The sequence below is a fragment of the Zea mays genome, chromosome 5 (assembly GCF_902167145.1).
Source record: "Zea mays cultivar B73 chromosome 5, Zm-B73-REFERENCE-NAM-5.0, whole genome shotgun sequence".
Taxonomy (NCBI): domain Eukaryota; kingdom Viridiplantae; phylum Streptophyta; class Magnoliopsida; order Poales; family Poaceae; genus Zea; species Zea mays.
In genome coordinates, this window is record NC_050100.1 from 42,234,249 (window position 1) to 42,248,124 (window position 13,876).

At 41.6% G+C, this 13,876-nt stretch overlaps 1 protein-coding gene across 1 annotated transcript; it reads right to left on the bottom strand.

Annotated features, from left to right (window-relative positions):
- Positions 1-6,748: 6,748 nt before the first annotated feature.
- LOC542179 (U1 snRNP) lies at positions 6,749-11,858 on the bottom strand. The gene is made up of 10 exons (NM_001358412.1): positions 11,679-11,858; positions 11,470-11,584; positions 11,302-11,381; positions 10,688-10,763; positions 10,538-10,602; positions 10,356-10,418; positions 8,470-8,551; positions 8,216-8,378; positions 7,840-7,905; positions 6,749-7,757 (listed from the first exon to the last, which is right to left on the bottom strand). Exons 1-10 carry the CDS (start codon positions 11,775-11,777, stop codon positions 7,091-7,093), a joined length of 1,476 nt encoding a protein of 491 aa, NP_001345341.1. The 5' UTR covers positions 11,778-11,858; the 3' UTR covers positions 6,749-7,090.
- Positions 11,859-13,876: the final 2,018 nt, after the last annotated feature.

Consider the following 13,876-nt stretch of genomic DNA (forward strand, 5'->3'; position numbering starts at 1 on the left):
AATAATCATTTTGAATCATTAGATTATTCACATTATCATTATAAAATCATGAACAAACATCAATAATATATTTAGATTACATTTGTACCTTCCTCTTGATAGAAGGCAAAAATCCCAAAGTGACGCGTGAGTGATTACAAGTCAGCGTGAACAGTACATGGGTACTGTTCATCTATTTATAGGCACAGGACGCAGCTTGGATGAAATTACATTCGTATCCTTGAAAACTAATCATAATCATAGTACAAATTATCAGGGACTATGTGGTCTTTTCCTCTTTAAGTCGGTGCCATCCTTCGTCTTAAGTATGCCATCATGTCGAAGCTCCTTCAATTGTAACTTCGGCATATATCTTCATGTCGTATCTGATTACATATCGTCATATCGAAGGTGTTTTTGCTTAGAGTACCTTCGGCGGAAAAGAAGGCCCCCAACAGCGCCCAGGTCTTGGTGCCCCGAAACCTCGGTGTGACACATGTCTGGTGCCCTAACCACGTCAGGCGACCATTAAGGCCTGTAGCAGTTGACCGTTGGAGCCGACCGTTGGCCAGACTGTCTGGTGCACACAGACATAGGACAGTATGGTGCTACAGTGCCTAAGAGTCCTCGGTTGCGGGCCTCTCTCCACAGACAGTTTGGTGCGCACCGAACATGTCCAATGCACCACCAGAGCGTTGGCTGATTGTCGTCTTCTTGGATTTATTCACTATTTCCTTGAGCTTCTTTTGGTCTTGAGCCTTGGACTTCTACGGTTCTTTTAGGTCTTATTTTGAGGTGTTGCATCCTTAGGGCCTCAGTCCAATCCTCTTCGCATCCTGTGAACTACAAACACAAACACTAGTAGATGAATTAGTTCAGTGCTATGTTGATCATCAAACACTAAAATCAATTAGTTAAATGGGATGAGGTCCATTTTCCTTAGAATCTCCCCATTTTGGTGATTGATGACAACACAACCAAAACAAGCAAATATAACAAATATTTTGATGAAAATGTGCAATCTACTTTCTAGGATGCATGAATGTCCCCCACAATGTGAGATTATGAACTTAAGCCTCCCCCTAACTCCATAATCCACATACTTCCTATTTTAGACCAAAGATACTTGTAGAACAAAAACCACTTGTAACTTAAGATTTTAAATTTTTTAAATTGGGTGGTGTTTGGTGATTGATATATTTTGAATTGCTTTGGTCCCTAAAACTTCTCCCCTTTGGAATCAAACATCGAAAAAGAAGACATTAAAAGCATATAGGAAGCAAATAAGACTTTCCCTCTAAAATATTACTCCCCATAAAAGAGTATTCTCCCACTTTCAAAGAATATTCTCCCTCTTTGTCATAAAAGAAGATATACTCCCCCTGTTGGAGATCCTCTACTTAGGAAAAGCACATGAGAAAGAGAGGGACAAGATATGATTGATTAGACTAACTCCCCCTATGCATAGGTAGAAGATATATTTTAACAACATATGCATTTAGCAACACGGGAAGCATAAGATATGTAATATAGTCTAATCAAAATCTGGAAAAGACATGTAAATGATATCATAGTGGAATGAAACCACTTGTGGAAGTACTTGTAGATTTGTAGTGGAAGCTTATTGTCTTTCTCCTAGGGACTCCATTTTCCTTCATGAGACTACTACACATAATAGACTTCAAAACAAGTATAGTCTCAAAGACTTAGATTATAGAGTAACCTCCCTATAAAAGTGTGCATACAAGTTTTGAATACTTGTAGGAGACATGCACTTTGATTTTGGTATCAAGAGGGGAAAATTGTCTATAATCTGAGCTTTGGCACATATAAGAAGAATACCACTAGTAGGATATAAACTTTGAAGCATTAGTGTCATTTATTTAGGAATGTTAAATAAGCTATGTGACGTGCTTAACTAAACATTTTTAAACCATGTAGGTTTGCTCAAGAATATGAATTGAAAATGAACATTCCTAACATATGATTGACCTAATGTGCATGCAATTCTGCTTACAACAAAAATACTAAATGTAAAACTAGGCATGTAAGGTAAAAACTAGAAACAAGAAAATAGATACACATCTAAAAATAGGAAATACAATAAATCTAGTTACCTTAGTCATGGATGGGGAATTTAGGTCCAAAGTATTCACTAACCCACTTGGCAATAGACTTGATCCAATATGATGCATCCCATGATGTACATCCTAATTTTGCCAAGTCTCCAAATTCTCTGGTGTCCTTCGAACTTCTCACTTCCCACTTGGGATCCAAACTTTCTTGGTGCTTTTCATGGTTGAGAATATACCCTTTGGCATCCAAATACGTTTGCCCCCCTTTCCTTTGTTGGCATGTTTGTTAGCCTTGATTGCTATCACCTTTCCATTTTTTCTTCTTGATCAAATATGGTGTAGTGGCCTTTTTGTCCACCTTGTTGATGTAGGTGTAGGAGATTTTATTTGTTGGTGTTTGCTTGAGCTTTTCCTTTTGCTTATCCCGATCTTTGCCTTGCATTGGTAAGACTTGTGGCATTCCTTGTGGCATAACCTATAAATCACAATTTCTTCCTCCACGGGCTTGTTCATTCCCACATTGGTGTTATCCTGAGGAGGTTGGATTTGTTTGGCTTTGCCTTTCTTTTCCTACAGAGCCTTGCCTAGGCGAGCCACCTCTTGCCTTAATTGCTCATTCTCCATTGCAATCTCATCAGAACATGTTTCTATAACAACATTCTTAACAAGAACTTGATTGCATGGATTAGAATCATCAATTAAATCAAAACAAGAAGTAGAAGCATATTTCTTAATAATTTTAGGAATTTCAACTAAAGATGCTCCTCGGGTGCTACCGATGCTCTCTAGCTTACTAGTTAGCTCATTATTGTGTATGCTAAGAATTTTCATCTTCTCTAGCAAGTTTTCAATGGCTTCTTGAGAGCTAGCTAACTTAGCCTTAAGTTTTTCATTCTTTTTGACAAGGCTATCATCGGTAGTTGAGGATGGAGCATTAAACTCTTATTGCTCAAATTTAGTTGTTAACTCACAATTCAAATTTGCAAATGTTTCAAATTTTTCTAGCAAACATTTATAATCATTTTAAGAGCTAATCAACTTGTTTTTCAAAGTTTGAAGTTGAGCCTTTTGTTCAGTGCAAACATCCTCAAAAAATATAACGACATGCGCAAGTTCATCTATGGAGGGCTTTCCCTCATCATCACATTCATCATCACTAGAGGATGGGATACTTGTTTTACCTCTTGCCATAAGGCATTTGTGAGATGACCGTGAAGAGCGTGATGAAGAGCGATGGCTACGTGTCCTTGGAGGATCATCTTCGTTTGAAGAGTCATCCAAAGTCTTGACACTTGTGAGTGCATTGCCTTTGCTCCTCCTCTTTATGGGTTCGGCCATATTAGGATAGTTGTCCCTGAAGTGGCCCTTCTCCCCCATGTGAAGCATCATCTCTTTCTTTGATTTTTCCTGTCAATGTTAAAGAGAAGATCCTCGACCTACAGAGGCACACCCATTAGATTAATCTTGCGAATCATCCCCATTACCTTTCCGACGCGTCGGACTGTTTCTTCATCCTCGGAGGATGATATTGAGGGTTGATCATCTTCATCATCTTCTTCTTCTTCCTCATCTTCTACACTTGAGCTTGGAGCCTTCTTCTTTCCTTTCATCTTTTTGTGTTCATCACATGCAAAAGCATATGGCTTTGAAGAAGTTGGCTCCTCTTGTTGACCCATTTTCCGCGACATCTCAAATGACGCAATTTTTCCAATCACAATCGTTGGGGTCATTTGGCTCAAGACCTAGAGGTTGTAAAGAATGTGATGATGCTCCCATATCTTTATCGTGGTATTAGGGACATGATCTTCCTCACAATGTCCGCATCACCTTGCTTATTAATTCCAATAGAGTTGAGCTCATTAATCACAAGATTTAAGCAGGAATACATGTCTCTAACAAGCTCATTTTCTTTCATAGCAAAAGAATTATACTCATTAAAAACTAAGCAATGTTTTTGCTCACGAACATTTGATGTTCCATCGTGGAACTAATGAAATTTTTGCCAAATCTCAATAGCAGTTTTCAAGATAAATACTTGATTAAAAAAATCTATGCTAAGAGATTCATACAAGCAATTTTTCGCTCTAGCATTCAAGTGATTTTTTTTCGTCACTCGTGGTGAGTTTCTTGGGATTCTTAGGTGGTTTCATCCTGTCACGAGTGACTCTCCAAACACCTAGATCAACCGCTTCCAGGTAACAAGTTATTCTAGCACTATAATATGGGAAGTTAGTGCCGTCGAAGTGTGGTGGTCTATGGGTATCCATCCCCTTACTCTAAAAAGTGTCGGCTCGATTAGCAGTGAAGCTAAAACGTTTCAAATGAGCCAAACCGGGATCTGATACCACTTGTAGGAAACGGCGACACCTAAGAGGGGTGAATTAGGACTTCTAAAGACTATCTATAAACTAGGCCACAATTAAATCCCTATAGCAAAACCTATGCAAATAAACAACCTAGAATGTGCAAAATAGGTTTTATCTAAGTGTTGCTCTCTCTCTCTCTCTACCGCAAAACCTAAGTTCCAATCCTAAATATTCTAACTAGAAAGGAGAGATTGAAACTTAAGTACTTAATGTAAATGCAGAAGGTAAACAGTCAACCGTTGAGGTATGTAGCAGTCGATCGTTGGTCAGACTGCCCGGTGCACACTGGATAGTCTGGTGCTACAGCACCTGAGAGTCCTCGGTTGCGGACCTCTATGCACAGACTGTCTGGTGCACCACTAGAGCGCTGGCTGACTGTCCTCTTCTTGGATTTCTTCACTATTTCCTTAGGCTTCTTTTGGTCTTGAGTCTTTTGAGGTGTTGCATCCTCAGAGCCTCAGCCCAATCCTCTCTGCATCCTTTGAACTACAAACACAAACACTAGCAGACGCATTAGTTCACGGGCTCTGTAGATCATCAAACACAAAAATCAATTAGTCAAATGGGTCGAGGTCAATTTTCCTTACCGGTTAGGTTAACCTAATTCGCCCACCAGCAAACCAATAGTCGCACCCCTCTCGCTCTTCCCAAGTTCCCGTCGTGAACCTAGCAGTTCAGTACGGGCGCTTCCTCCCTGTATGTGTGGATATCTTGTAGGTGCTGCATCTAGAGCACTAGGACAAACCACGTAAGTACGTGAAGGACGTCGGTGAATACACGACACTGCTTGACGTGTTCGTCTATATCGAGACGTTTTCCTGCACGTCTAGTGGTAAGCCCATGATCTATAACAGTAGTAGATCTTGGTTTTATGGGGTCAAAAAATTTATTTTTACGCTTGTGTAGCCTCACCATAATCCTACAGGTTGCCTATATTGTTCTCGTCAACTATTAGGGGTTTCTTGGTCTATTCAGCAGTGTGTTTTTATCATGGATTTTCGTATCCTAGAGTTGTCTTCCTATGATGAGATTTTGGACATGGATTTGTTATCGTTGCACAGTCCCATGAAGGTTCATTGGCTGCATAAATGGATGGTCATATCATATCACAACTTGCCAATTTTGCTCCATCGTATCTCTGCAACTTTGATGCCTAGTTCAGTTGTAGATGTTACAGTCATTGATGCGGCCACACCTTCATTTTAGGACGATAGGTTGCCTGCATCTCTAGTGTCCCTTTTAACTGAATTTGCTGTAGTGTTTGCCCCCCACCAGTCTTCCTCCTTCTAGGGAATGTGACCACACTATTTCATTGGTGCTCGGTGCAGCTCCGGTACATGTGAGGCTATATCAGTATCCACCAGCAATCAAAGAAATAATTGAGCGTCAAGTATCAGTGATGTTGCACTTCGGTCTCATTCAACCAAGTATCAGTCCATTTTCCTCTTTAGTTCTTTTGGTTAAGGAGGACAACTCCTGGCGATTTTGCGTTGATTTTCTCCAGTTGAACGTGATCACGGTTAAGTCGGTCTTCCCAGTACCGGTCATGGAAGAGTTATTAGATGAATTGGGTCAGGCCTCATGGTTTTGTAGCCTAGATCTTACGGTGGTTTATAACCACATTCTGTTGCAGCCGGCTGAGACTCACAGAACAACATTTCAGACAAACATGAGCCATTATGAGTTTCGCGTCATGGCCTTTGGCCTAACTGGTGCCCATGCCACATCATATCCCTTAGTGTCGATGTATTTTGGTGTTCTTTGACGATAAGTTTGTGTATGAAAGGGTATGAAGCAGTTTGTGCAGGCTTTTGCTAGTGTGTTGTTTGTCCACCAATCACCTAATTAATCTAAACCCTAAGGAACCATACCACGTAATATATATACCGAATGAATATATAGCAAATGAATCGATGAGACATCATACCTTGCTCTTTAAGTTGTATGGACCAAATCGAAGCTTTCAGACTCAAAAACGACAACCGGAGGCAATTGTACGGTATGGAAAACGAAGAAAACGAGGAAGAAGACTGGCTAAAACTAGTTCTCCGCCAAGGAAAGCTAAGTGTCACGTAGGCTTTAACACAACATGGGTACGCCAGTGTATCTAGTACCTTAAGCTATTACGCCGAGCCGTGTTAAACGCCGAGCAAAAGATCTACAACCGATAGAACGTCATCCTACGGGCTGAACTTAAATTTTTACAAAAAAAAAAGACTAAATTACAAAAAAAAATGATTACATTTTATTGATGAGACCTATGTGCTTGGATGTAGAGGACAAAGGTTGCAGTTGTTACCAAGCAACTTTTTGTTAGAAGGCCAAATAGAACAACAATTCTGAAGTTCTGCAAAATGTTGGAACAAATAATTTGAAGGAACTGTCATACAAAACTTCTTAACAGAAGAGTAGATGGATAACGGCAGATCATATGGATCTCCACAACCAGATTACACAAATATCTTATTCCACAAGATATTGGCAGCCATAGGCTTCAAATTCAAAAATCCACGCAGTTGGGCAAGATTTTGCTTCCTTTTGAGAATTCCCCAACATGGAAGAACACAACTGACAGGCACTATGCAGCTGAAACTAATTCATACAAAGAACCAACATTGAAACCATCGTTGTGTATCAGTATAAAGCTGCAGGCAAATCTCATCGCTGCAATCAAGCTTCCTTCATGTGTTCACCAGACCGGTGATACTGGTAGTCGCCTTCCTCATATGCCTCACCTTCCTCAGGGCCTTCTGGCTCAGCATTGTTTGGCGGCATCTGATAGTTAGCTTCCATTTTACCATACGAGTCAACACGATAATATTCGTGCTCATGCCGCTTTGAGTGTTCAGTTTCATGTCCACGTACATCTTGACTGTAACCATATGCATCATGACCTTTGTGTTGCTCATACTGACCATAGCCATAATCCTGCCCATAACTAGACAGATTTTTGTCATGCTTTGTCCCACCATTGCCATAGTCTGCATCCCTCTCATGCATGTGACCACGGTCACGTTCATGGCTGGTGCGCTCATAATCTCTTTCACCACGGTCCCTGCCTCTCTCACGATGGCGATCATGAGAGCGACCACGGTCCCTTTCTCTATCATAGTCCCGACCACGATCCTTGTCCCTGTCACGACGATCACGCTCCCGGTCACGGCCGTGGTCTCTTTCACGGTCCTTTCCTCTCTCCCTATCCCGAGTCCTCTCACGGTCTCTATGGTGATGCTTCTCATCTCGTAGATCTCTATCACGAGTCCGGTCATGCGAACGTTCACGGGTCCTCTCCTCACGGTCTCTTTCCCGTACCCTTTCACGAGATTTTTCACGATCCCTTCAAGTAAAAATAATCACACGAAGAAGCAATTAATAAGCATCAAAAGTATGATATCAACACAACAATCCCCATGGCTTACCTATCGGCACGACGATCATCCCTCCGAGGCTCTTCTGATCTAGGGCGTCCACCTTGTTGTTGCTCCCTGATAATAAGATATGCATACGTGTTAACAACAATCAGATATCGTAATGTCAACATAAATGTAGCACAAGTAATACACCAAGGTCATCACACTTTTCAACATCAACAATGGCATGTCAATGTATCAGATCACAGATGGTACAGAAGGCCTCCTACAGAAAAGCATATAAAAGACAAAGGGAACAAACAAACATGTAGAAGCAAAGTGAACACATATGACCAGTATAAGCATCACTGACGAGTTTGACTCCAGTGCCTCTTTCTAAAAGCAATAACTTTTTACAGGTGATCAAAATGAGAAACAGATGTACCTAGTGGAATCCTTTTTGTCAGTATCAGTACCACCCATCCTGCTTGATCCCAACCCACCACCCAATCTCCTAGGACGCCAATTTGGAACAGTTCTGCCTCGCTCAACATCAACTAATACCCTCCTGTTGTCCACTTTTCTCCCATCTGCTTGCTTGTAGGCATCTGGTGAGAACCCAAGTTAGCAGAGAAAATGTAAGCTATTATGAAAGAGAATAAACCAAACGGAAAATTTGCAACAAAAAGAGAAACTTACTTTTCATGTCTCGTGTGTGCACATACTCAATGAATGCATATCCTCTAGGTTTACTTGTATCTTTCTCAGTTACAAGACGAACCTGGAAAGATCAAATTTAGTAATGAAACAATATTCAATAAGAAAGTTCCCCTGAAGTTAAGAATATGTTATATTTTTAGTTGTAATTGTGTTTGTTCTTTTAATTTTTAGCATATTTTATGCTGCACGACAGACAGGCATAAAGCCTAAAACAGCCGTGCTAACCTTGCACATGTAGAGCTTCCACACGAGGAGTGAAATCCAGCACAGATCAACACAGTTGGAGGAAAAGCGCTGTCTGGCCGATTGGCATACGTTGGGAAATAAATTGGATATCCCCTTACCAGGGAATTTTATACTAAAGGAAAGGGTGTACGATAGAACTAAATACTATACCAAGTTGCCCTCCATCGGTGAAATTTGTTCAGCCTTCGTTTTCCAAACAAACAGAATGATAACGAAGTTAACAGAAAGGTGATAAATACCAAGTGAGTGATGTATACCCCTTATGCACAAAATCGATGGATCTTCGACTCTAGGAGTTGAGAGATGCAATTAGTATTGTGTAAGGTTGCTGATTGCTCCACAACCAAAATTTGGTAGCAGTGATAGCTTTCATAGCTAATCTGAAGGAACTATAAATACTATACTCACCAGCAAGCCTACCCAATTAAGCCTACATACAGTAGAAAATCCCTGTCTACAGACAAGCTGCTTTTTGAAAAATACAAAGTGATCTATGCTAATTTGTGCCACTGTCAGCATTTTTCAAGCTTGTTTACCCCCAGTTGACCATTATGGTAGATGCAAATCTGTGGAATGAGAGAACAGCTCAACCATTTACTACCTTCGTTAGAAGCAATTTGCTCTTCTCAAGAAATTTCTTGCTGACGACAAAAAAGTACTAGGAAATAGAGAACCTGGGCCACATACAGGTGCAGCCATAATTACCTGTTTACGCATATTTGTGTTCCCAGAGATGCCTTGTCATTAATTGGTTGTACCAACCATGCACATAGTAAAATGGCTTTCCAATGAAAGTCCAAAAGATTTAACTAAATTACCAGCGAGCATACATATGCCTGAACCCTATATAATTTTCCATTTGAAATGTATTCCATCTAAGCCCCAAAAGGTATAAAGATCGCTTAAAAAGAGAGATTGTGAAGAGTTGTAGACCTTCTGTGCCACAGAAATGATTGTTATTTCCTTAGTTTAGGACAACACAACTGCCAAGAGTTACTCCACACCCCTCCCCATGAAAAATTTCTTGTCTGATGTTTAAATACCCTTAACTAGGTAAAATTTTACATCATTGCATTGAACTGTATAAAACTACTGAAAATATTTTATTCTAGAACCAATTTCATAATTAAGTAATCAAATAAAATGAATTACAGCTAAATGATCAAATTCACAGCTCAAAACCATAAAAAAAAAGTTGTCATGGAATACATTCTAGAGCAAACACTATACATGTGCGTGAAACAGAGCAAACAAGTTGTTGGCTCCAAAAACAAAAATTCAATTAAAACATTGATGCTAAGTTTACCAAAAATGACTATGAAACTGAGAGTTCCCAGTTTCTTTGAAAGCATTTCCAGAGAAGTTTTCAGAAACCAGAAAGGAAATGAAGAAACTGCAGATTTTGATTCTAGATATGAAATGGAGCAAGAAAGCGGTTATAAGGACCCCTGGTGTTGCAAACACTTGTCGGAGGAGCTTAAAAGGAAGCCATAAACTAATGAGGCAACTTTTCCACAGTTTTGTCCAATGATTGTTTACATTTTAGAATGATTGAAAAATCCATAAACCTTACCAAAGTGCAATAACTTCACCTGCACAGGAATTACCACATTACTTACCCTTTTAATAGGACCATAACCTTCAAACTCGCGTTTGATCCTCTGCTCAGATGTCTCATAGTTCTGCAACAATGGCAAAGCCAATTAGCTTGGTTTTACAAAGATAACTTGCCATCAAATTCTCATCAGTAAGGACTAAGGAATGTGCCAAACTGCCAATAATTTCAGGCAAAATTACTTACAAGTCTAGCAACAAAGAGTGTTTTGTATGGATCTCCAGTAGCATTGGGGTCACTTTGTGGGTCATCTGCATAAAACCAAATCAGAACAATGATGTTATTACAACCATAACTTTAAAATAATTGGGGTGACACCATGCCCTAAGGACGTACACTTCTGAAGCTCTTCAGCAACCTTAGCTGCGCCTTGCTCGAGCTTATTATTGCGAATTCTAGCCTTCTTCTCTGCCTGCATATATAGAGCATATATATAATAATCAGGTGCAGGATAAAATAAAATAGTAAAGGGTAGAACAATGCTAAGATATGCCCCAAAATTGAGTAAGATATGATCCAATGCATTATTAAGAGAGAGAGAATTTGTGCAGTTCAAGAATGATTTAGGCCCATGTGATCTCAGCAGAAAGAAATGTGACAATGCCTTCACACAGTTGAATGCATGATATCATCTCAAAACATTGAAAATCCAGAACATAGTCAAACCATGCATGCTTTTGTAGCAGAAGCAACTACTAAAGTTGACCAGAAATGCCCAAAATATCATGCGCTCAGTAGATATCGTGTGCTACAAGCAGGTTTCGGAAGCTACTGTTCTAACAATATGTAATTCTTTACGAAAAATACTTGGCACACCATCCAGTTGCACACTAGCACTGTGGTGTAATTCGACTACCTCAGAAACCAAGTCACAAAGTCTGATTAGAGAACGTTGTACAGATATGATAGCAGGCAAACCTATGACACTCAGCATATAGACAAAAACATACCCTGGTCTCACACTTGGGTACTGGCGGAGCATACTCTGGATCCTCGGGCTCAGCAAAGTGCGACACAAATTGTGCCATCCCTGCATCCAAATCAGTAGCCACACCAAACAATCGGTGAGCAAACCCTTGAAAACATCTACTAGACAATCCCAAAATCCGTCGACTCACCGGTGTAGGCCGGCAATTTGCGCTTCTCCAGCGGGGGCTTGTACTCGAGCGGTGGACGCGGTTCGAAGAGCTTAAGCAGGTTGGGCGTGAGCCCCGTCGGGTGGATCTGCCCCATCTGCGAGCGAGGTGAAACCAAACCACGGATCAGAGACGAATCAGGCAGCTAGGGTTAGGGTTTAGCAGGGGAGACGAGGGGATCGGTGGCTTACGAGCTTGAGCTGCTGGACGTTAGGGCGCTGGCCCTGGCCCCTGGGGCGGGAGTCCGGGTTGCCCCGCATCTGCCCCCCGCCGTGGCCATAGTCACCCATCGTCGACGCCGGCGAAGGAGGAGGCGGCGGCTGGAGAGGTGCGAAGCGAGGTGGGGAGAGATGTGTCTCCCCCCTGTAGTCTTTGTTGCGGTCGAGGCGGCCCAGCAACGAACGCACGGGACTAGGTCAAGACCGTGAAGTGGCCCACGCGGCAGGGTCCCGACACAACGGACACGAAACGGATGGTTGTTTGGACGTCTGCTCCCTGACTTGTTTTCGGTGCCGCGCTTGCCCGAGTTTCATTGCTAGATTAGATAGTTTTGGCTAGCCATATATGTGGCAATCTATGAGGCATGTTTGGTTCAGCTTTTTTCTGACCAACTTGAAAATCTGGCTATGGGGAGAATGTGGCTGTGGGAAGTATCTGAGTATCATTACGATTACGTGTGGAGAAAGATAAAGTTGTTCATAGGGCTCAGGATCTAGAAAGTGACGGATTCCTACTATTACAACGACTCAACCGATTATGTGTTTAGGTTGATTTTAGATGGTTTTTGCCCCAACGAATTCTATAGAAGCTGGCTGAAAAGCTGAGCGTTTGGCAGTCCGCAATAGCTTTTGGTGGCCAGAAGCTGCCAGAAGCCGAAACAAATAGGGGCATGCTAAGATCTTTCTCCTATTATACTGGTTTCATTCGTAAATGGTTTATAAAAGTGTGGTAAAATTTTCTTACACATGATAATTTGTAGTGGAGAATTTTAGCGTCCAGAAGTTTCCAGTCTCTACTACTCTATAAGGACTGAGCGTGGACATCCACACTGAGTACACCATGCCCCCGCCTCCGTGGCTACCGCGCTCCCCACCCACACATAGGTCCGTGACCGCCACGCTCCCACCACCCAGATGCGCACGCTACCCCCCACCCCCACACGTCGTCGTCGCGCAAGTGTCCTTCTACCCGGCACTCATCGCGGTGCCGCGCGATGGAAGACCTCGACGTGCTTATGGGCTTGAGGCCGCCTGTCGTGAAAGACCCCGCCTCGCTGTCGCCAATGAACTCGAGGCCGCCTGGCGTCTCCTTTGAGCTTGTCCTACTCGGCGATGGTACAACTCCCTCCTCCCTTTTGATCCCCAACCTAAGCCTTTTCTGAAAGGGAAATGAGATTAATCATTTCCCATAATTGATTTTGGTGTTTGATGTCCATCACAAACCACGTGGACTAACTAGTTTGCCTAATTGTTATTTATCTCAGGTGCTTAAAAATCAACACAAACCAACAAAGAAAATAAGTTATGAACTCAACAAAGTTTAGAGCAAAGACAAGCATTAGTGCTGATAGTGGCGCACCGGACACTGTCCGGTGCCCAGGCCAAGGCACTCGCGAACTGGCCGCTCTCGGGATTCTTTGGGAGTTGCTCCGCTATAATTCACCGGACTGTCCGGTGTGCACCAGACAGTGTCCGGTGAGCCAACGGAGCAACGGTCAATTGCACCCAACGGTCGACTGCGATGAACAGTAAAAGAGCATAATGCAGAAGTCATAAGTTAGAGTTGCGAAGTCAGGACGCACTGGACTGTCCAGTGCAGCAAGAGGACAAAAGACTTCAACGGTCAACCGCTCCAAACTCCAACGGTTTGCTGACGTGGCAGGCACCGGACAGTGAACAGTGTCCTGTCCGGTGCACCATCGAACTGTCCGGTGTGTCCGTCGACAGCAACAGCTGGAATAGTGGTTATGTACCACGTAAGTATTTTTTTAGTACTCTCCCTTTCCAATTTGTAATTTGTTTGACTTTTTTTATCCTAAGTTTGACCGGCTCGTATTATTCAAAAAATCATAATTATTATTAATGATTATTGTTATATCATTTAACATATCATATATATAAAGTATGTCTTTGAATTTTTTTTATTTTGTCATAATTTTTTTGAAAAAAGCCGAGTTGGTCAAATTTGACAAAAAAATCAAAAAAATTATAAATTGAACCGGAGGGAGTAAGTACTTAGCCCTATCCAATAGTAGGTGGAGTGTTGTATGATGGCCACAATTAGGACTGAAGCTAGGTTATAAAGTGTGGACGCGATGGCTAGAAAATCAAAAATCCAATTATTACCCTCAAAATTTAAACACATTTTTTTAAACTCGGACATACCTTTT

What these genes read in the sequence shown, in the direction of transcription:
- LOC542179 (NM_001358412.1), bottom strand. Translation starts at nt 11,777, where the DNA reads ATGGGTGACTATGGCCACGGCGGGGGGCAGATGCGGGGCAACCCGGAC. An exon ending in ACGTCCAGCAGCTCAAGCTC is followed by an intron (nt 11,585 to 11,678) that starts GTAAGCCACCGA and finishes CCTCGCTCGCAG; the next exon opens with ATGGGGCAGATCCACCCGAC. An exon ending in CACTCTTTGTTGCTAGACTT is followed by an intron (nt 10,419 to 10,537) that starts GTAAGTAATTTT and finishes CCATTGTTGCAG; the next exon opens with AACTATGAGACATCTGAGCA.